Genomic DNA, 25,107 nt, shown 5'->3' with positions numbered 1-25,107 from the left:
TGACAATTGCTGCAGTCTACACTACATACACTGCATCTTCAATCTACATTGCGACTGTGTCCTATCACAACTTCACTCTAGACTGCAACTTCAAACTACCACAGTTTCAACCTACATATATCAGCAGGTAATTGCCCAGTGGGGCAATTATCCAGTGAGCAAGAACAGATGTCCATGAAGCATATGCTATGTGTATGCAACCAGATTAATTACTGGAGTAGGTATACAATGTATGCAATAATATAGCTGGAAATATTTTGATAATGGCATAATTTAAACCCTTTAGTTGGCTTTGTTTCTTTTATAAAGTAAACTGGGTTTTTTTTTCCCTAATAATAAAGACAGTGGGAAACCTTTCTCTGAGATTCAATACATTTATTGCGATAGGTTATACATTCTTGACTAATTAGTCACTAATTCAGCAATGTAACTCTTGCAGACTTTTTCAAAAGTTGATGGTAAGAGAACTCTCACTATCTAGGCAAACCAACAGCTAAACTTCAACTTGTGTCAAAATATATTCCCTGGTCAGTTGCTACGAAACTCAAGTGCAACCTATATTTATGTACTGCTTCCATGTGGTAGATGGTATTTCTGTCATACACACACACACATGCACACACACACACACACACTCTCTCTCTCTCTGTCTCTTTAACACACACACCCTACAATTCCCCACAAAGGAGCTATGCAACTAATTGGAAATGATTTATTCACCAGCTCACTACAACCAAAAACCCACAATTACACTTTTTCTTTCTTCTCTCTACTGTTACTGTAACAGTTTCTCTGTCTCTGAACTAGTGTGCAATGTACCACCTCTGCCCCACTCATCAGCTTGGTTTTGTTTTACCAATCAAACTTTTACTAAATAGTTTCAAATTTTTCTTATCTAGTACTGTAACACTCTTGAATCTTTTCCCTGCTTACATTTCCTTAATTGACTAATGGGGCTTAAAGTTGATCATCAATTGCAATAACCTTACCAGCCTCAAAGAACTTCCAATCATCATGGGCATAATTTTTCCTTCAACTAAATGGAAAAATAAGTGTTATCTCTTCAAATATGTCATTATGGAACTGGTAATATGACATAAGTATACAAAAACAATATAAAAGACTGAAATAACATATTAAATCACATTGACATAGAGGATTGGCATTAGGCCACCTCTCTTTGTCCAACAGGTATCCCACTTGGTTTTACATTTGACTGATCAAACAGATGGAAGATGTTTTCTGCTGTTAAATACTTAGTCAAACCATATCTTGTGATATCAAGTCTTGCAAAACCAGTAAACCAATGTTAAACAATATTTTTTTCTATAAAATTGGATTGCTTTACCCTCATGTCAGAAAAGGATTTTCCTTTGATGCTTAACCTGCCAAACTGCATGTCAATAGCCTATTTTAACTCCACAAAGCATAAATTTCAGTATAGATAAAAAATAAAATTTGGTTATGCTATTTGTATAATGATCATTATTTGTATCATTATCTTAGCTCTGGTCAAAGTTGGCATAAAACTAATAAGATTTTATATACAACTCTCTTTATAGTTGTTATATAGTGAAAGAAATTGGCTATACAACAAATCCAGTTCAAAAGTTGTCTTAAAACAAATAAATACTTATTTTCTCTTGTTTTATTATGTGGCTCAGCTAGTTCTATATAAATATTTTATTTTGCTTAGCAGTCACTATATTAAGCCTATTCCTTCACTTTGCCTTGTTCTACTGTTTCATTTTTAATGAGTTACATCTGATATAATTATATGTTCAGCTGTTTCTTATAAGTCTGTGGTCTGTGCCAGAATATTATGCATACATTGCTCTACATTTACTGATAACATGACACCCTCCTATAGCTTCATCTTTATGATTAGGAGCCCTTTTGCATTGTTGCATTACTGTTTTTCTTTTCTCTTTTTTTTACTTCATAATTCAAGCAGATGATAATAGGTCTTAGATTCTGAAGACAAAAGGAAATGTAAGCTTAAGATTTCTGTAATATAGGGAAATGAATTTAATAAGGTAGTCATATTAATAGAATTGTTGAAATATGAATATAATCTAAAGTGGTTAACAGGTGTAGATCTTTAGCTACCAACAACATCTGTGACCAGTAATAATAAAGAAGTGGAATTGAACCAGTGTGTATGTTAATAATATTGGCTAATGACTCTTCCTAGATATAACAAAGTAATAAGAAGACCATCTTGCTTTTGCAAACCTGCTGAAACATGGAATGTACAAGCAAGATATGGTCTCTGATCCATCCAAGATAGCAATAACTCCAGATAAGAATAGACTCAGACTGATGACCCATCAGGTCATGCTGACCTAGGAAAACAGATATAGACTGGTGTGTTAGTAGTTCCTAATTATATGACAATAAGCATAAAGAGATTCTGTGTCTGGTTATGTATTGAGGTATTTTGAGTTATTTTGATGGGCATTTCACATCCTGATAACAAAGACTTCAGAGTTAACATTAATTTGCTAGGGTTGAACTACACTCTAAGATGTATAAATAAACTTTATTAAAGGAAACAAATGGAATATATTTATTATTTCTTTTTGTTGGAAGATTACCAAAGATTTTAGATAAAATTGCAAATTACTTCTGTTGATTGTAACTGTTGAATATGCTCTAAATAGTTTCAAGTGAATTTGCAAAAATTGTCTGGAATGAGATTTGGATGGATTTAAATATTTTTAAAAATCACAATAATTTTGTATATTCAGTTCTTCTGCAAAACTATCAAGATCTCATAGTATTTTTAAAGAAGTTTTGACTAGAATGGTACACTGTTTTCTTTCTTCTCTAGTTGATCACCTAAAATGTTGGGAGGAGGAGACAGGGGAGGTGTGTGACAACTAAGATTTTCCCAAAAGAATTACTAATTCCTTTTTGGTAAATCTTGATATAAAATAATTTAAATGAAGAATCAAAAGTATGTTGCAAACTCAAACAATTGAGGACTTATTGTAGTTTACTGTCTATTTGTTACTTACTCCTTTTCACCGTTTTATAAATTTGAGTTAAGCACTATTCCCAAGAACTATTTTGTTAGCATAAAAATAGATAGATATCTTATTTTAAATATTTTGTCAAAACAGATACTTTCATTGTTGAATGCGCTTTCTGACTATAGTAACTCACCTGAGAAGTTTCAGCACTGATGTTCAAAAAGCAATTTACCTTACCTAAGGACAAAAGTAATACAAAAAACACTTTAAACACATGGCTTTCATGTTTTTTACACACACACGGCTTTCAATTCACTATCTAGGTGTCCGAGACCAGTTGTTATTATGATATTTTCTTAGTCAATTAACCTCGATAAGAACCTGTAGCAGCACAAGCAGTCAGCGCCATATTGAATGAGATCTCGTGGCAGCCATTGCCATCTCCAAGACTGGAGCAAGATCTCACCTGCATTCATTTGCAGTGCATGAGATCACAACGAGGCTCGCGATGGAAAACTATATAAAGGGAAAACCCGATTCAAATCTCTCTTTTTGGCACCACTTCACAGCAGAGCTGGTTGAATACCACCACTGGCTGGTCCTGTGTATATGTTGTATCTCCCAGCACCTCCAAATGGTGACTCCAGCACCTCCAATATCTGCAAGTGACCCACCGCTCTTGCAGGCTTACAACACTAGCCTCTGCAAGCGACCTACCAATCTTGCAGACTAACAACATTTTTTTTTTCTTTCCACTACAAGCGACTCACTGCCCTTGCAGGCAAATACTTGGCACTGCTCATGTCTCAGCAGCCAACATTGCATCTCAAACACTTTGACTCTTGCATCCTGTGATTTCCAGTTTCCTGGATAGTTGTTATCACACTTGCATGTCAGACATTCTGTGTCTCAGAACTTTATTTTAACCTTTGCCTTTTCATGTATGTTTTGTGCATATTCTGCAGTTCTGCACACTGCCTCAGCTTTGCACTGGCTGGCACATCCTGCATGCTGTCTCAGCTTTGCACTGGCTGGCACATCCTGCACACTGCCTCAGCTTTGCATTGGCTGACACAACCACCTGCACATACACCTTTGATCTCTCTTTTTGGCACCACTTCACAGCAGCGCTGGCTGAACACCACCACTGGCTGGTCTTGTCTATATGTTGTATCTCTAGAGGCAATGCGGCCGCACTAACGGAGCTACTACACAATGCACACAGCTAAAGATGGTTGCTGAGAGCGGCACACTTCACCTATTCTGTAAAACCTGTAAATAAACCAGTTGTAAATGGCATTTGTACTAGAAGTCTCCTCTCTTCACCTGCCAGAAGCCTGAATTACATGAAGAACAAAAAGATGATGGAAGAAGACGATATTCTTCCGATATCGTAAACCTTGCCTTCCATTATAAAAAACCTTATTATTCTTTAGTTTAGAAATAATTTTTCATTTGAATTTGGATTCACACTGTGTACATATTTAGAAATAAAGCATCTAATGATAATTGCAGAACAAATCAATCAAAACTTAGTGTTGGTGTAAATACTGTGGAGAAGAAAAATTTATTTTCCTAAAAATGAGTTTAACAATTTAACTTACTTAATTTTTTTAGGTTTCTTCAATTTGATTCTAAAACTTACAGAATATGACATTAAGTTCATGTGGTACAACTTGAATTATGTTGTAACAAAGCAGTAGATTAATGTTACATTATAGTTTTTATGTAATATGTGATGGCTTCACTGAAAAACAATCCCATATAGTTTTCTTTCTCATTAAAAATGTCTGTGTTAGATGAATTACTACAAGGGTTTTGTTTATCCTTTTGAAAGTTTATATAAATCTGCCTGGATTCTGAGTTACAAAACAATGTATTTGAAGTTGAAAATGAAAATAAGATTTAACTTGATAAAAAGGTGATCGGATTATAAATTTCTTTCTCTCAACAAATGTACTGACTGACTTTTCTTGGTAAACAAAGAGAAAAATCTTGTACACTTTTACAGTTAAATTATACCTTCCAACAAATATTGACTCAGTGATACATCCCATGCACTCACTACTGTATTTATTTCAAATGTTCTGCTCCATTGCCCAGTTGCATATGATCAACACAATTACCACGCACTTTAGAGTTAATCTTACTAATTGCCTGTTGATTGTATTTCCTTAAAAACAAAAAAACAAAAATATACTTAATACAAGTGCACTAATATACTGATTACTATTGTTCAAACTTTTGCACCCTTTGTTGTTCTTTTATTGGCTTGAGCAACTAGATTGTTGCTTTACATTATGGAAAGGAAGTGAGAGGGGCTTAAATATTACAGCTAAAGGCTTGGCTTTGTTTGACATTTGTTCATTTAATGACTTCTTGGATACTGTTTAACTAAGTTTCTTCTCCCTTGTTTTTTCTTTCAATAACTTATTCAAGCACTTAGAAATGGTTTGTCTTGTTTTTTTAATAACTACCAACACTTTTATATGAGCTTGATTTATTTTTGTGCAAAGATTTAATTTCATTCATTAACTTAAATTGTAGAATGTTGGGGTACGTGATAAGTCTCTGATGAACTGGACTTGCAATTCAGGTTTCAGTTCTTGTTTGGAATTACTTGTGATAAGTTCCTGATGAACTGATTCGGGTTTCAATTCTTGTTTGGAATTGCCTAGGTTAAGGGAGTATTAATAATACTTTTGGGAAAGAGGCACAAATATTTTGTTATAGCCTTTTCTCTATAATGGAAGTAATTTTGTTTCATTTGCCAATATATTCATACACTTTTTTATTATTTTTGTTCTTTTATAAATTGTTTTTTAAAAAAATGTATCTAAAAGCTGTTTTTTTCTCCTTGTTTCATTCAATATCAAATTCACATATCTCTTAGTGTTAATTGATAGAGATTAAGCTTGGTATTAATAAGAGTGGAATTTTCCTTAATATAATGAATCCTTTTGATCACATAGCATGATTCTGTGACCTGTTTTATTGAATATACTCTGTTGCATCATTGTATTGAATAGTTGAGAAGTGTTAACCCTAAAAGACTGAACAACTGAAATGCTAGCCTTTTCTCTCTTAACCATCCACATAGCATGGGACAAAATGCCTTAGAGCATATGTTCCATTTCTTTGTTTTTGAAGTTCTTGAGTTGTAGACTTAATCTGTTGCCTAGCTTAATACTACTACCTGGTCCTTTGGTGCCTTTAGTGGAATTTACCTGTTGCAAGCATTTGGGCCAGATTTCCAGTCTGTAGGTAACTTTCGCTTCCTCCCATTAGTCTCGGGTACTTAGAAAGTAAAATGTCATGAGTAAAGGGAACTGTTATATTTCCTACATACTATTCAGTTCCTGTTTATAAAAAATAAGATTTATATGGTCAATATTGAGCTTGAAGCATTGTGCCACAGGAATATAAGGAAGGCAAAGGAACTTCTCAGTGGTGTTTGTAAAAATGAAAGATTGTATGGAATGTTTATAGCAGAGTTAAGAAAGATAAGCAGCTTTCTTTGCAAGAAGTAAGATGAACCACCATCTACTACTATTGTACTTACAAAATATCACTTGAAATTACTCTACTCTTTTGTTCTTAATTTAGGCTGTTTCGGAACTTAAGCAAGAACAAGAAATTTACCAGTCACAGATTGAGGGAAATACTACTTGGACTACTGGAAGTCCAGAGAAACATCATCTAGTTGTTGAATTAGCAGATTGTAAAGCCAAAGTGCGGAGACTTCGACAAGAATTGTAAGTTTGTGCTTTTTCATTGCTTATTTGTTTAAATTTATCTTGTGAGCATATTGAACTAGAAAATGTTTTATGTTTCAAATAAATTAACAAAATCTTTTTGTTGTAAACGGCATGACTTTTTTTAATGATAAAACCAAAATACTGTCAGATTTCATTCAGTCTATGTTGTCTATTCAATTATTTATCTAAACAAATTGAATGCACCAGAATACTGCTCCAACATTGTAAAAGTCACTCTTTCTCAAATGTTCATATATTCAACAAGATCAGTTGCTTTTTAGGTTTAAACTTTGCTAAAGTGTCAATTCCTTAATAGCAATTCTTAAGAATCAGTTTTTTCTTTACAAATCAAACTCATTTTCTCTTTACTGCAGTCACCACTACAAATCTTTAAGACTTACCACAATAAGTTTTTGCCTACTAACTGGATAGAATGTACCTTCACTCAGACAGTTTACTTTTCCACAGACTAAATATTGCATGAGTATACAGTATGATCACAAACCAAACAAACCAACAAAAATATAATGCCTAATGTACCGGGCCTTTTTGTTAGTGCTTAATGTTTAATCAGCTACCTTTATTTCATAGATTTGCTATAGTAAAGCTGACTCATTGTCCTCCATTACTTTTCAGTTTGATTATTTATATAAGAACACTAAAAAATATGTGTCTTTGTTAGAGTAATTGTACGTATCATGGATAGGTAAAATGGTTTAACTTGCCCCTGTAGTTTACCAATGGTGACAGTTATTATATTTTTAAATGACTAAAGTAAACTGTATATTAAAATAGATAATTCTTACATTTGAAATTGAGGGAACATTTGCATGTTAATTCATGCCTAGGGCAGCATTAAGCCTAATTGAGAATTTACATAAACTGAGTAGTAGCTAATGAATTTAGTAGGCACTGAATAAATTGAAATCATCACACAGAAGTAATTCTCATTTCTTTTAGAGTAATGTGCAAATAGCTTCCATGACATTTGGAAATAATAAAAAAACCAGACATGGTCTTGTAGTAAGAAGCTTGCTTTGCAATTAGATGGTTTCGGGTTCAATCCTGCTGTGCTGCATCTTCTATATTTTCAGGTCAGTCAATGCCTTATGAGTGAATATGGTAGACAAAAGAAACTGTATTGAAGTTCAAAGATTAGCATAAGGTAGAACTGAAACTTTAAAAGTTTGACTCCATTAATTAAATAACATAAATGTGTCCACATGGATGATGGTGCACTTGCATTTAATGATTCTGCAAAGAAAGAGGCTTGGAGATGCCATTATGAAAGACTGCTGAACATAGAGAATGAATGGGAGGAGGAGAATCTGCCAAATGTTGACCCAGCTGAGGGACTAGCTACCTGAATCGACAGTACATCATCATCATCATCATCGTTTAACGTCCGTTTTCCGTGCTAGCACGGGTGGGACGGTTCGTCCAGGGTCCGGGAAGCCAGGAGGCTGCACCAGGCTCTAATCTGATCTGGCAGTGTTTCTACAGCTGGATGCCCTTCCTAACACCAACCACTCTGTGAGTGTAGTGGGTGCTTTTTACGTGCCACCGGCACAGGTGCCAGGAGAGGCTGGCACAGGCCACAATTGGTTGGTACTTTTTACATGCCACTGGCACAGAAGCCAGTCAAGGCGGCGCTGGCATCAGCCACATTCGGATGATGCTTTTTACATGCCACTGGCACAGGTATCACAACTACAGTTTCCATTTGATATTCATTTTGATCTTGATGCACTTGAATCAATAGGTCTCCTCAAGCACAGCAGGTCATGTGCCACCGGCACAGAAGCCAGTCAAGACAGCGCTGGTATCGGCCACGTTAATATGATGCTTTTTATGTGCCACCGGCACAGGTGTCATAACTACAATTTTCATCGATATTTATTTTGATATTGATGTACTTGACTCAATAGGTCTCCTCAAGCACAGCAGGTCACCCTACGATCCAAGGTAAGCACAGCAGGTCGTTCTGCAATCCAAGGTACTTCGGATGAGCTGCGTCTATGCAAAACTGATGCAGGAAGCAGCCCGGGTCTTTGCAGTTACAGCATATCTCCAGAAATCTTGGTCTTTCGTCATTGCCTCTGTGAGGCCCAACGTTCAAAGGTCATGCTTGACTACCTCATCCCATGTCTTCCTGGAGCAATTAAGGATATGAAGACAGGAAAAGCCCCCAGCCCATCAGGAGTCACTGCTGAGATGCTTAAAATATCAGGTGGTGTGGGTTATGATCTAGTCACCCGTATTGTAAATCAGGTGGTTCACAAAGGAGTCACATCAAATGACTAGTGTAGCAGCACCATAGTCAACTGCTACAAAGGTAAAGGTGATGCCTTAGATAGAAATAATTACAGAAGTATCAAATTGTTGGATCAGGTGATGAAGGTCACAGAGAGGGTCATAGCCCATCTCATTAGGGAGAGAGTTAGTCTAGATGAGATGCAGTTTGGTTTTGTGCCAGGCAGAAGCACCACTGTTGCTACATTAATCTGGTAAGACAACTGCAGGAGAAATACTTAGCCAAAGATAAGCCTCTGTACTTGGCTTTTGTTGACTTGGAGAAAGCCTTTGACAGGGTCTCTCAATCCCTTATCTGGTGGTCAGTGCAGAAACTAAGGATAGACAAGTGGTCAGTGAGAGTTGTACAAGCCTTATACAGGGATGCTACTAGAAAGGTGAAAGTTGGCAGTGAGTACAGTGAAGAATTCAGGGTACAAGTAGGGGTTCACCAAGGATCAGTTGTCAGCCCCCTCTTATTCATCATAGTCCTCCAGGTAATTACAGGAATTTAAGACAGGCTGCCCCTAGGAGCTCCTCTGTGCTGATAATCTTGCTCTTATAGCTGAGTCACTATCAGAACTAGAGAAATTCCAGGTATGGAAGCAAGGTCCTGGACTATGATGAAATAACCTAGCAAAAACCAAAATCTTAGTAATTAGGAAGGTAGACAAATCATGAATCCTTTCAGGTAGATGGCCTTGCTTGATCTGTAGAAAAGGTGTGGGTAGAAACTCCATGAGATGCACCCAGTGTAACTTTGGACACATAAAAGGTACAGCAATATCAGAGATAGGCTAACAGGGAAAATAGCTTTTGTATGTGGAAGATGCACAGGTACAATAAACGCTGAAAATGTGCAGAAAATAGACTCCATCAACTGCCAGGTGGGCACGCTGGAGGTAGTAGATAGCTTCTCTTATCTAAGTGAACAAGTTAGTTGCAGAGGTGGATGCTCTGAGAGCATAGCTGTGAGAATAAGATTATGATGGGCAAAGTTCAAAGAGCTCCTACCTCTGCTGGCAACATGGGACCTCTCTCTCAGAGTGAAAGGCAGATTGTATGTGTGGGAACAGCTGTGTGACATGGCAGTGAAACATGAGCTATGACAGCCAAGAACCTGTGTAGGCTTGAAGGAAATGAAGCCAATATGCTTCGCTGGATGTGTAATGTCAGTGTGCATGTATAACAAAGTATAAGCATCTTGAGAGAAAAGTTGGACATAGGCATCGATGTAATGTGCACTGGTATGGTCATGTGATGCATATGGACAAGGACAGCTGTGTAAAGAAGTTCTGATCTCTAACTGTGGAGGGCATTTTTGGTAGAGATAGACTTGGGAAGATATGGAACGAGGTGGTAAAGCATGATTTTTTAACTTTGAGCCTCACAGAGGCAATGACTAATGACCGTGACCTTTGGCAGTATGCTGTGCTTGAGAAGACCTGTCAAGCCAAGTGAAATCATAGTCATGACTGATGCTGGTGTCATGTAACTGGCACCTGTGCCAGTGGTGTGTAAAGAGCACCTTTTGAATGTTGGGCCTCATGGAGGTGAGTTCCCGTTCAAGCATTGGGCCTCATCGAGGCAAAGTGACTGCGTTCTTTTCAGGTGTTGGGTCTCTCGGAGGCAATGACCAAAACCTTTTGCATCATGTCATGCTTGAGAAGAAGACCCATCAAGCCAAGCAAAATCGCAGTCATGGCAGATACCAGTGTCATGCAAATAGCACCTGTGCTGGTGGCACATAAAAGCACCCATTACACTCTTGAAGTGGTTGGCATTAGGATGGGCATCCAACCATAGGAACCATGCCAAATCAGAGTGGAGTCTGGTGCAGCCTTCCAGCTTGCCAACCCTGGTCAAACTGTCCAACCCATGCTAGCATGGACAACAGATGTTAAATGATGATGATGATAATTCTTCATCTTTCTAAATTAACAAAATGACTGTCAAACATTTCTGCATATAACTTTGGGATACATTGTAAGACTACAAATCATGTGGTAAGGAAGGAATTCAAACCTTTCTGCATTCATTAGATTATGTCTCTGGATTTTACTTATCTTGCTGTGCTTTGTTGATAGCTTTCCATTCTTTCATCATGGTTGAGTAGTTGCATGCCAGTAAACTCTCCAATCAGGCTATGAATGTTGAAATTTACTAAAAAGAGCTAATAAATTTGTTAGCACACACAATTTCTTAGTGTAACAAAAGAAAATTTTGTATGTGCATCTAAATATGCATGCATATTATAAAATTTAATTTTTATTTTTCTACAATATACGCATGTAGAAAAGGTCATTACCCATGATCCTTTGATTTTCAAGGTCCCCAAGACTGGTGGGAGGAAGGGAGGAAGTCCTCAAACTTGAGTCCTGGCTTGGAAGCTTATAACAAAGTGAATTTCATTGAAGGCAGCTGGGGACCTGGTAGTGGTGCTAAACCAAGAACACAAGCCATTAAGAGCTGGACCAAATACTACAAGGCATCTCAACTGCTAACCTATCTCCCTGGATTGGTTTTTTATTTTATCAGTCTCAAAATGATAGATAAAGTTGACCTCAGCAAGATTTGAACTCAGTGTGCAGAGGGCTAGAAAACTACCATAAAGCATTTGGTATTATGCGCTTGTAGCTCTGTCAGTTGGTTGTGGATTTGAAATGTGCTTTTTGTCAGTAATATTGTAGAAGAATGACATGTAGATTGTTTATCAGTCATCATGTAGTAACAACATGTAGGCAGTTTGTCAGTAAACATAAAATAATGATGTAAAATACTGACAATTTGTCAATAGTTATAAGGTAAAGGAATGGCATGTATTTCATTGTCCACAGTCATATAGTAGAGGAATGACAGTTTTCATCTCAAAAAATGGCAGCAGAAGAATGTTCGGGGTATTTCTGTCCCCATCCCTGCTGCCACTATCATAATGTTCTAAATGTCCATTTAAAAACAACTGCTCTTTTTAGTTCATATTTTTATTTCTTCGTGCCATATTTTTTTGTATCTATCTCTCTTTTATACATTTTTAGGTGACGAAAAATATGCTTAATATTACTTTAGAAGTTTGTCCATCTTTACATTCTGAGTTTGAATTCCATTGAGGTTGATTTTGTCTTTCATCCTTTCAGGATCAATAAAATAAGTACCAGTTGAGCACTGGGGGTGGATGTAATCAACACACTACCTCTCTTGAAATTGCTGGCCTAATGCCAAAATTTGTAATCAATATTTCCTTGGAAGTGATCAACCTCACCTAAACATTGGAATGTCACTTAAGAAAAAAAAAAACCTCAGCAGTCAAACACAGATATGTAATACTCATAAGCATAAATGTGTGGCGTAAACCCACTGAGGTTGTCTATGACAAACCATCCCTTTCATATTAATAAAATCAGTAGCAGTCATGTACTGAAATTAATACAATCAAAAAAACTCCTACAGTAAAAATTTACAGCCTTTAGTATTTTGAAAAGCTAATATATGTTCAATGCATTCTTGCAGTAATGAAATGCCCTAGTGACTATGATCTTGAGTTTAAATCCACTGCTTTCTATTGTGCATTTGGGTAAAGTTCTACATACCTAAAACCCTTTTTAAGATTAGTACATGCTAGAATATTATATAACATAGATGGGTTAAGGTCATGAAAGCAGAATATTTCTTTTTAAAAGCTCTTAAGTGTTTAGGAGATATTTATACATTTGTGTTTACTCATACATGGTCATAAATATAATAGTGTAGTTGTCAAAAGGTGGCAAGCTGGCAGAAAGGTTAGCATGCTGGGTGAAATACTTAGTGGTATTTCATCTGTCTTTACATTCTGAGTTCAAATTCCACCAAGGTCAACTTTGCTTTTCATCCTTTCAGGGTTGATAAATTACATACCAGTTGCATACTGGGGTTGATCTATTCGACTGGCCCCCTTCCCAAAACTTTTGGGCCTTGTGTCTAGAGTAAAGAATATTGTAGGTGTCTCTTCTTGTTTCTAGAATTTTTTTCCACTTAAGAGAAATAGCTCTTAACAAGCATGCATGCTAATCATAGATTTAATCTGAATAAAAAGGAAATCTTTAAAGTACTTACTTGTTTAGCACTTACAATGTTTATATGGTGCGAAATAAAATTACCATACATGTCAGTTGTTGCTTCCCCACTTCCTAATAACTTGCCCTAATTACTTTTACTACCAGCTGTGTTGATATCAACATGAGAAAATATGAAAGACTGTGTTTAGCATAAATATGGCAATAATTTACATTAAAATGGGATGTTGCTTCCAGAAAGGTCAATAACTTCAGCTAAAAATTTACTTCTATTTTGTCAGTTGGTTCACATGTGTCTCATGTTTTGCTTTTGTATCCTATTATTTGCAGCACCATTTAACTGACAATTTATTTTATTTTGTTCTTTATTATTAGTTAAATAGATCAGAGAAGAAGCAGTACTACAAGTTTTAAAGAGAACTTTTTCTCTACTATATCTATATAAATATTGGATTGTCTTCTCCCACTCATTATTAATTGAATATCAAAAGTTATGAGCATGAAAATTTGAGCAAGTTATTAAATATTCAGATGTTAGAAAAAAGGAAATAATTTGCTGTGTGCTATGTAATATTAAATAGCACCATTTAAGAATGAAATATTACAAATCCATCAAAACTTAAGTGTAATATTTCCACTAATAATTAAATGCATTTTATTTAGGGAGTTGAGGAATTATTCATTCACATATATACAATCAGGACTTCTGTTTCTCTTTTAAATTCTTTAATTTCCAGCAATGTATAAATATCTTTTCTATGTTGGAATATAATATGATAAATTTATGAGTTTGCTGCAATAAGCAATGGTAATACTGTATAAATGAAAAAAACAGTGAGGTTGTCTTCGCAGTAGTACCCTGCAACCCAGGATCCTATTAAACGCTAAATGTAATTTAGAACATTTTCCTATCATCAGCATTTAATGTTTACTTTCCCATGCTTTCATAGGTCAAACATAAGTGTTGAAGCAAATTTTCTATGGCTGGATGTCCTTGCTCTCACCACTTCCAACTAATTTCCCAACATATTTCCCTATATAAATGAATATGGTTTCTTGAAAGAATGATAGATACAGTCATTTATAACTTATGACACAATGTCAAGAAAAGGGGATGGACAGACACGCAGCTTCTTTCAATTTTCATTTACTAAACCCACTCACAACGCTGCGGCTGGCCCAGAGCTATAGTAGAAGACACTTGCCCAAGGTGTCACACAGCTAAGCCTGTATCTATGTAAATTTTCTATGGCTGGATGCCCTTGCTCTCACCAGCTCCAATTTTCTAACAACATATTTCCCTATATAACTGAATATGGATTCATGAAAGAATGGAAACAGCATCACTTATATGATAGACGCAATGATTATAGCTTTTCGTGTATACTAAAAATAACCACCATGATACATTTATTCTAAAAATTAAAAAAATTAGTGAAGAGGACAGGTAATTAAGGACACATGATAGTGTTAAGAAATATTAGCTGGTATAGTTAGACTTTAGTGAAATTGGTATCAGGTTGTTGGTAATCAGTGCCAAGATCTATAATGATGTAATCAGGCTTGATCTATGAGTTAAACAGATACTGAAAGAAAAAAAATGGCTGCAATTTTGGCAAGTCAATGAAAGTAATTGACTAGAAATATTTTTCTTGTACAGGTATAGAGGTTTTGTGATAATTCTAACATTAAGAAGATATGAGCATTACAAATTCTTGTTTTCCCATTCCTGATGTGATATCATACATTATTGCATTTATGATTTAGCTGTAACAATTGTTATCAGCTATTATTATAATCTGCCAAGATATTTCATTGTGGTATCCAGAACACACCCATGCAGTTTTTATTTCATCTCTCTACCTTACCCTCTCTCTAACCATTATAAAAATTTTCAACAAATGAGCAAGATAAGATTTTTTAAAATTAAGAATGAGAAAATTTGACATATTTTGGTAGAGTTATTAATATGTTTGACTCTTAAGTTGAAGGTCACAAATTGAAACACTACCTCAGGTTGCAGTATTTTAGTCTATTTACCTCACAGCCAATCAAAATATAGGAATCACACACACACATTAATGCATTCCTGAAAAATTTTGCAATGCAGAATCCCATAAGTAAAATTTTTATGTTATAAAGGGATAAAACCTTCCTAAGGATGATTTTGGTAAAAAAAAAAAAAAAGGAGACAATCAATGCAACCACTTTTATGCATGCAAATAACAATTTCTTAGCATGAACAGTATAATATGTATTTGACATGAAATACATTAGGAAATAAATAATAATCCTAATAGCATAGTAGGATGTGTACTCACCACAAAAGATATTGACTACTCAGTGAGGGTGGTGGTGGAATGAGGGTTACTGAAAGAATGAAAGATGCCATCTTCTATCTTATTCATTATCATCACCTACTTGTGGGGGTAAGATCTTGTACAAAATTATGTGATATTTATGGTACATCATCTCTTTGTAAAGCTCAGTGTGCTCTTTGTAAACTCCTCTTGTAATTTTTATGCTACATTCACCTTTAGGATTGTTATCAGTAAAAGCTTGCAAATCTTCTTCTAAAGTATCAACCTTTTTAGTAATATTCTTTGCAGTCAAATTAATTGGAGTTGATGGAATTTTCATATTCTCATCTGTTTTCTCAGCTTACTTTCATTCTAACAGCATCAGCTCCTTGGTAATTAAACTTTTTCTATGAGACATGAGCAACTCTACCACATCATCCTCTGACTTCATCAAATCCTATATTATTTGCAAGTGTCATAATATTTTTCCAAATTTGATGTATGCTTTTTTCTTGTGGAAAACTTAGTTGCAGGTACAATCTGGTTGTATATTTTTTCAATCCCATTCAAAGTTGAGGTCTTTACTTAAATCCTTGACTCAGCTATGTTATCCACAGCATCTATTGTGTTGAACTTCCTTCAGAAGTCTCTTAACTATAGGTTTATCTTCTCTATCAATTGCTTTCATAAGTTGTTTGAAAATTCTTCTCAGATAATATGCCTTAAAGTTAGCTATCACACCTTGATCCATTGGCTGGAGTAAAGAAGTATTCTTGGAAATATATTATGCTCTCATATTGCTTGAAAACTCAATTTAAGTTTACTGATGGTGTAATGTCTAAAATTAGCAATGTTTTGTAGGAAATATGTTTGGCACTGTGCATTTCTACTGCAGGACAAAAAGTATTTGTGAACCACTCTTTGAAAAAATTCTTAGTCCTCCATATGTTATTTAAACACCAAATCAGAGGTAAATTAAACTTTGTGTTAACTCTTGAAATCCCTTGGATTTTGAGAATGATACACAAAAGCTTTAATTTCATGTCACCAGTAGTATTTCCTTCCATAAAAAGTGTCAGACAATTTTTGGAAGCTTTAAATCCAGGTGTTGATTTTTCTTCTTGGTAGTAAGGACATTAGTTATTACATGGGAAAATGCAAGCAAGAGAAATAATATTCTTAGGGTTATAAATCTGGAGAAGTACAGGACAAGTTATTACACTTGGAAAGTTCAGGACAAGTTATTACATTTGGTAAAGTACAGAACAAGAAATTTTTACTTAAAATATTGCAGCAAAGGATAGAATTTCAAATAGAATATTTAGATTTAGAAAATATTAGCTTTATTTAAAACTAAAAGTTTTATTACAAGTTATTACTTGTATTTGATATTACTTATTACTTCTATTAAAAATTAAAAATAATTAAAAATATTTTATCCTTAGCTGCAATATTTTAAGTAAAAATTTTCTTGTTCTGTACTTTACCAGATGTAATAACTTGTCCTGTACTTTTCCAGATTTATAATCTTCAGAATATGATTTCTCTTGCTTGCATTTTTCCATGTAGTACATATTTTTTCCAGGCTATGCTATTATACTAATTAATAATGTATTAATTAGCGGTGTCATTGATAACTTTTTCCTTACCTTAATGATGCTGGTGACATATAAAAAGTCCCCTAGAACTATATTCATAAAAAAGTATAGAACTATATTATCACCCATTTAACCCTTTCGTTACTGTATTTATTTTGAGATGCTCTGTGTTTCTTTCAATTATTTTAAATGTAACAAAGAATTTAGTAAAATAACTTAGTTATCATTCAGCTAGTGTTAGGAACATTAATTATGACTAAGGTTTGGTGGAAGATTTTAATTCAAAACTTATGAAAACAAGACATTTGTACTCAGAGCCAGATTCAGCCAGGTTGGTAACAAAAGGGTTAAAACTTCATTGCATGAGATTGATATCACGAGATTCCTTGAATTGAGCTCTATCATTTAAGCCTAATTAAAATATAGTTTACTTTTAAAATAAAAAAAGCTAATTATACTAAATCCAATTTTTTGCCTTACTTATATATTTTTTCAATATATTTTACCTCACAACTTTTTCGGCACAAATTTTTGTTGCATGGGATCAAAACTATGAAATTCTTCATGCTTTCTTCTATCATAATAGATTTTGCTTTTAAAATAAAAAAAGTTATTTAGATCTAAACTTGATTGGTGGCGCTACTTGCTCTCTTATAATATTGCTACAAACTTTGATGTAAACTTTTTTCTACTGGACCAAATCTCAATTTTTTTTAATGCCAAAATGTAGCTAGGGACCAGTCCTCATTAAAAACGTTAATGGTTTTCCATTTGGTTAAGAACTGACTTAGCAACAAGCTCTGAAAGATGCTGCATGTATGTAAATTGCAGCATTAAGAATATCATTCAACTACTACTGTAGTTGAGTGATATTGGTTTTCATGTTGGTGTTGGTAACATCGTTTTGTTAATTACATTGTTGCTATTTAGTTTTTCAGTTGATCCTTATTGACGTAAGAGGAAAGACATTGAATTCAACATTTAAAATAGACTGAAGTACTATATTATCTCTTGATTTTTTTAAAGAAATTTCAGATGAAGCTGTCTATCTTGCTTACACTAGTGTCATTAAGGAGTTGCTATGTTGGTAATGGTAGTGGTTATATTGGTTTTAGTGCTGATGATAGATAGGGTGGTGGAGGTTGAGTTATATAGATTGATACAAAGGCACACATTTTGACCCAAGAAGATATACACGCACAGCGAAAAATTTCATCAACATGCATGTACACACATACATGCACACATATATGTATAGATGTATGTATCATGGTTATAGTTTTTCAAATTAACTATTGTGATCTTAGTTAAAATAGTTCAAATTAACTATTGTGATCTCAGTTAAAATAGTTAGTTAAATTAACTATTGTGATCTTAGTTAAAAGCAGCCTTTTGGCTAAGAAGATAAATCTTGAAATTTACCCAAGTTTCTGAAGGAGCAAAATTACAGACCATATCCTGAAACTAGTGGTCATACTTTACAATTTCCATTGATACAAAATATGTAACCTGAGGTAGCTGTAACTTGTGGGGTGGTGGGGTTCCTGTATCACATTTAGTGGTTGATATTACATCCAGGTGCAAAAAATGCTCTGCTTAAATTATTTATAGCTAGGTTACTTTGACCTAGTTGAAAACTTTTTTTACAGTCATATCAATTTGTGAATCGAGTAATATTTTTGGGATTCAACCAAAATGTAGAAAAAATATAATTAAAATCTAGAAAAATTATACAGTTGAAACAAAATATGAATATTATGGCATTGACTGATAAATGAAAGACTTATTATTTAAGGAAAAATATGATGATGAAAGGATATGAATAGAAGTTGGAATAATTGTGAATATAGCTATTACTAGAATAAAGCCTTTGAAGATGCCAAAGCCCTCTGATTATTACTGTGTAAAGATTGTCTCTGCAATTACGACTTTCTTTGATTAAAAGCTGGAAAAGGACATTGTAAATTACTTAATCTTTTATTTCTGTTTATCTTAATTTCAAACCATAGTGATAATAACCATCATCCTTATTCCAATTTTTATACTTTAGAATTAGATTTTCTATAACCACAGAAGTTGGATAGTCTGCCATTAACTGCTTCTTTTCAGGATTTTATTTATTTATTTAACCCTTTATTTTTCTTAAAATACTATTGAGAACATTTCATTATGAAAGTTATCTCAGCATTCTCTCTCTCTTTCTCTCTCTCTCTCTCTCTCTCTCTCTCTCTCTCTAAATTAGATAATACCTAACACAGTTGGAATAATTTCTCTCTAAGCGAAAAGAAATTAACACTGTTCCCCTTTGTTGATTATCTATTTCAATAGATTTTTTTTTTTGTTTTTTTCTTCTTTATTTGGGGGTGGGAGTTCAACATCTTTATCTATTTCCATTTATATAGCTTATCAAGATTCCTGCTGAAGTCTAGCTGATTACAGAATTACAAATCGTTACTAAATTGGTCATATGAGTTTGCTGGATGCCAGCCATTTATGGCTGCCTGCTTAACCTTGCTTATCTTAACCATCAACTTAATTGGTATGATGGAGTTTTAATAAATACACAGATAGTTGCTATCTGAGCTGCCATCACATGAGATAACCTTTCACTTAAATGCTATTATCACAAATATTTTTCACCCACATCTTATATTTTTGCCTATCTTATTTTCGTTTTTCATACGTTGTCTCGTGCCAAATGATATGTGAATTATATAAAAAAAAAAGTCTAGACTCTCAGTTTTGAACTTTTTATTATGTTCTTACAATGAAGGAATTATTTTCAAATTATCAAATTTATTTAAATTAAGAATTTAGAAGTCAAAGCTTGCTGGAGCTATAAATTGTCAGCTTTTGTAATTAGGTTTTTAGGCAAAGTATCTTATACTCTTCCACTTAACAAACTGAACTAAAACCTTGGTCTCTCTACCATGCTGCATTTGATTTATAAACATTAGAAATAAATTATTAGAGACTCAATTTTTTAAAAAAATCTAGATTGGTAGAATTGATCCATGATAGTATATAAAAAGGAAAGTGAAAATATCCTTAAAGAATGAAAGCTAACTAAACGATATCTTTTCTTTTTTTCCAACATTTATTCCATTGTGGAGATAACATAAAAATATTTGACTTAGAAAGTAGTTACATAATCAATCTTTTGTTTTCAAGAAACAACCTATCAAAGTGACTTTCTAAATTTGTAAAGACCTACAAAAGAAAAAATAAACTAGCCTGTTAGAATCTATATTTTTATGCTTTTTTTTTTACCTAAACATTAGTGGGATTTTTTTTTCTTATATCAATATGGGTATTTGTGTTACATTAAACTTGTGATGGAAATTTTCTCCTGAACTAGATGCCAGTCTAACTTCAACAGCATTTTCAGATTATCTGGTTTCTCTTCTCAACAGCTAGGTGAACTAAAGCATGTGCTTAAAATACACAACAAAATGCTTCTAAGTTGGTGATTTGTTTGAGCTGGTAACCAAATATACATATCCATTTTGCTTCCAAATGATAAAGGGTTAATGTACTTTATTTATGAGAGCATAAATAATCAAGTTCTGAGTATCAGTATAAAAAAGAAAGGGAAGACACATACCAGTTATGAGACCCTGTGATTAAAAGGACTTTTTGAATGTAGGTTTGCTTATCCTTCTGTAATGAAAAAATCACATGATCATTGAGAGATGTGTATTTAACAGATCATCTGTAATTTTGCCAAATTGTATCAAACTTTGTGTATCTTTGCCTGAAAGACTTTTCGAGAGATCAGCAACTCTGGAAAATAAATAAATTCTGAAGACACTTAAAAAAATTAACTAGACACTAGTCTTGTTTAATAGATAATATTTTGGGCTACCACTTTAGAACTACTGAGTTCATTTCTGCTGCAATTTTTTTTTTTTTTTTGAAGGACTATTTCCTGAAATGGGTTTAGTTTATAGCCAATCGTAGCTTGTATCAACTACAGGCTAAAGTATTTTGGTATTTCAAATATTAAGAAAGATTCATCTGTATTTGTTTCTTAATAATATGTGTATATTACTCAGTTACCATGTCATGGTATTTATTTATAAATTGAAAGTTAAAACATTGGTGATTTCATGAAATTATCAAGTGATTGGTTGCATGTTTGAACTTGCCACTGGAATTGTTAATCTCCTTGATCATTCTAAGTAATCTAATCTCAGGCTATTAGTAATTCCAGTAACCTTGACAGTTTTTGTAAACAAAGGTTTCCTATATAAACTCCTTCTTAATCAGATTCACACACACTCACACACCAACAGGTGTTATATTATATACTTTCGTGTATAGCATAAATCTTTTTTCGTACTAGTTGTAAGACTACATATAAAATAACACTTCCACTTTGATAGTCATCAGTATTTACAGTTGTTCTCACATATTATGCAAATACCTGAATATGTAGAAGCATTCAACACATGTCAATATAAAACATTTTACAAACACAACAATGGCAATGATTTCTTACACAAGACCATATTATCAGGCTTTCTTTAATTGCCACAAAGGTGGGAAAAAGCCTTAGTATAATTACAATGTAATTCAAAATAATACCTTACAAAATTGATAAATAAACAGTAATGAGCTGGAAAATAATTGTCTGTGTGTGTAGGGAAAAGGTTTACTTTCACACAAATAGGAATAAATGAAAATTGGTTAAAATGCCCCTGGGTCTTAAGAGGATTTTTAGGTTCTTTTATAATTTTTAAAAATTTATTAAAGTATCATTTAAAAAAAAGAAAATGCATAAGAAAAAGTTTCATAGCAATAAAACATGCTGAAAGAAACCAAATGTTCAATAGGTTTCATGGCAAAATTCCAAGATGAAAATCCATGCCTTCAATAAGTTTCACAGCAATAAGAAATGATGAAAGTTCAAATGTTCAATATATTTCATAGCAATAATATGTGATAGAAATTTGAAAGTTCAAATACGTTTCATGATAATAAATTGTGTTAGCAGTTAAACATGATAAAGATTTTAAAGTATAAGAAAATTTTCATCTTTACTATCTCTGTTGTATTGTGCAAGGCTGAATTGTTTGTTGTTTGCTTTACTTATTCAAATGTGGAACCAGAATTATTTTTTGAGCAAATATTGCCTTATATATGTAGGCTTTTCAAGACCTAGATTTAAGTCCTGATTGGCTGCTTACTTAAAAATGTTACTTGTTTTTGTCCACCTATGGCCTAACATTTTGGAAATTATTTGTTAATCATAATTCTATTTGCTTGTTGTTGTCTGGCAGTTGTCCAGTATCTTGGTTGGTTAACTACTTGAAGATATCATTTGTTTTATCATCTGTTTTGGTTACTTGTCGTTTAACTATAGTCCAGTACTCCAATTGGTTGACTCCTTTAAGACATCACTTATCTTTCTGATGACCTGTCAGTTGAATGTCTTTTTCTGTTTTCTTTTCTTTATTACTCATCAAGTCCAGTTTTAACAAAAATAGAATCCCATTGGTCATTTTCAGGTACAAATCCGACCACAAAACCAATATTCTTACATCCTTATTTGTGTAGAAGCAAACCCCTTTTTCTATATATATATAAAGTTAATAAAAGAAAATGCAGAAGAAAAAGTATAATAGATACTTGGTTCATGTTATTTGTATCACAATGCAAAAGTAATGCAAAATGATACATATAAGAATAAGGATAAAAGAAACCGGATCAACAAAACAACCAAAAAATAACCGAAAAATCCTACACATGTTTGAATCCTCAACAGTCAAACGATTATAGATGTGAAAAACCATATATTGTCAGGTATCTTCAGAGAAAATATACTTACTTTTCCTTGAAGATACCCAACAATATATGGTTTTTCACATCTATAATCGTTTGTATGTTGATGATTCAAACATGCTATCAGATTGCAACATGTAGGATATTTTTCAGTTAATTTTTGGTTGTTTTGTTGATCTAGCTTCTTTTATCCTTTTTCTTATATGTATTATTTTTACTTTGCATTACTTTTCCATTGTGATACAAATAAAATGAACCAAGTATCTATTATATTTTTTCTTCTCCATTTTCTTTTATTAACTTATAATCTATTAGACTAGTTCATCATCATCACTTAATGTCCATTTTCCATGCAGGCATGGGTTGGATGCTTTGACTGAGGTCTGGAAAACCAGTAGCTGCACCAGACTCCAATCTGATCTGGCAATGTTTCTACAGCTGCATGCCCTTCCTAACACCAATCACTCCAAGAGTGTAGCAGGTGCTTTTTACATGCCACCAGCACAGGAGCCAGTCAAGTGGGCCTGGCATCAATCATGTTCAGATAGTGCTTTTTACATGCCACTGGCATGGGAGATTGTGGAACTTAGTTTCAGTATATTTGATAACACCAGTTGATATCTGGATTGTTATTAACAATCCTTTATGAGGAAATTACATCTTCAATATTTGAAGGGTATATATGTATATATATATATATATATATATGTAAACAAAAGGCATTTCTAGAAACAAGAGAACATGCCAGATAATTTCATTGCTCTTATATAAAATTTATTCTTTCCTTATGTTTAGCATGCACTTCAAGTGATTTTGTAAAAGAAAGTTGATAAAAGTTTTGAGTTAAAAAATATTCTACCTCAGCTTTTTCAGCTTTATTTACTAAATTATCACTTTACCTAGTCACAAACTGAAAAATTGTTTGACTAAACTTGTCTAAGCTAGTCTTGTGAGGGACTCTTGACAGCCAGAATAGTGCTATATACAGTAACAAAATGAGCCCACCTATAACACATAACAAAATAAGCAGGAGATCCAAGACTACTAAGAGTTTGAGGTGTTGTTATCTGCACTTAAATGTCTAGGTACCCATACTAATTTGAAACTAGCTATGATCCCTGTTTATCATTATCATCATCATTATTTAACATCCATTTTCCATGTTGGCATGGGTTGGACAGTTTGACTGGAGCTGGTAAGGCCAAGGGCTGCACCAGGCTCCATTGTCTGTTCTGGTATGGTTTCTACAGCTGAATACCCTGCTTAATGCCAACCACTCAATAGAGTGTACTATGTGTTTTTTATGTGGTATCAGCACTGGTATCAATTCTGCTGTGGTGAATGGGTCTTCTTGAGTACAGCACTATGCCAGATATCTCAATCCTTAGTCATCTCCTTCATTAAGTTCAGTGTCTTCTCAGGAAATGGATTTAGGAGGATTATTCATAATATCATGTCACCTAACTGAATTCTTTTGCCATTACTTTCTTTGATAAAAGGGACACTCACCAAAAACAAACCATTAATCCCTACCTGATCTCATAACACAAAACACATTTCTTCAGTTTAAGTAATAATGACCCATTATTAATACAATACTTAGCTGCTCTGGAACCCTGTTCTAATAACACTGGTCAATAATTTTTGAAAAGTTGTGTGCTTCTTAAATGAGATTAGCTTATTCCTAAATATTTTTATGCACTGAATCCAAATGTAGCAGAATTTGTCTGCCTCATTCACATAAGTGTGCGGCATCTGAAAGAAGAAAACAACAAACAATTAGAAGATATTCAGTGAGATTGGCATAATTAATCAGCTTTAGTGAGAAAGGATTATTGTTAAGTAGCCCAATAAATTTTGCCCAAGTAAACCTTCGGTGCAACAGTATCTGATCTAGCATTTATGTACAGAACACAGGCTCCACACACCTCTTCTGGCAAACTTCATTAATGCAATGTTGCAGTTTTGAGAATATTCTACTCAGTCTGATGTCTAGTCTGTTTTTATATACACAAAGGTTGGCTGAGTGAATTTGTTTTGCAGCTACATGATTCCAGGTTTAATGCCACCGTGTGTCACTTTGGTCAAGTGACTTGTGCTATATCCTTAGTTTAACCAATATCTTGTAAATCAAATTTGGTTGACATAAACTGTGTGAAAGCTTGTTTATATCTTTCACTGATGTGTATCAGTGAAGGATATAAACCAAAAACTGGTGAGACACCCTTGTTACTATTCCTGTCAGAAATGCAGTAAATTTAGACACTACTGTTCAAAGTTGTGATATAAAATAAATAGGTAAAAGGTTTCTTGAAAGAGAATTTCTTCGTAAGGTGGAGATTTTTGGGGTT

The 25,107-nt window shown here is 33.8% G+C and overlaps 1 protein-coding gene across 13 annotated transcripts in view; it reads left to right on the top strand.

The window, feature by feature from the left end:
* Nucleotides 1-25,107, top strand: part of LOC115217556 (girdin) — a 180,609-nt gene that overhangs the window by 73,031 nt on the left and 82,471 nt on the right. For all 13 annotated transcript variants that reach the window (XM_036507587.1, XM_036507585.1, XM_036507583.1 and 10 more), the window contains one exon: nt 6,582-6,730. In XM_036507587.1, the coding sequence (XP_036363480.1) occupies nt 6,582-6,730 (149 nt within the window). The remainder of the gene's footprint in view (nt 1-6,581; nt 6,731-25,107) is intronic.

This window comes from Octopus sinensis, linkage group LG11, assembly GCF_006345805.1.
Source record: "Octopus sinensis linkage group LG11, ASM634580v1, whole genome shotgun sequence".
NCBI lineage: Eukaryota > Metazoa > Mollusca > Cephalopoda > Octopoda > Octopodidae > Octopus > Octopus sinensis.
The sequence above is the reverse complement of the archived record's forward strand: the minus strand, read 5'-3'. Positions and strand labels throughout refer to the sequence as shown.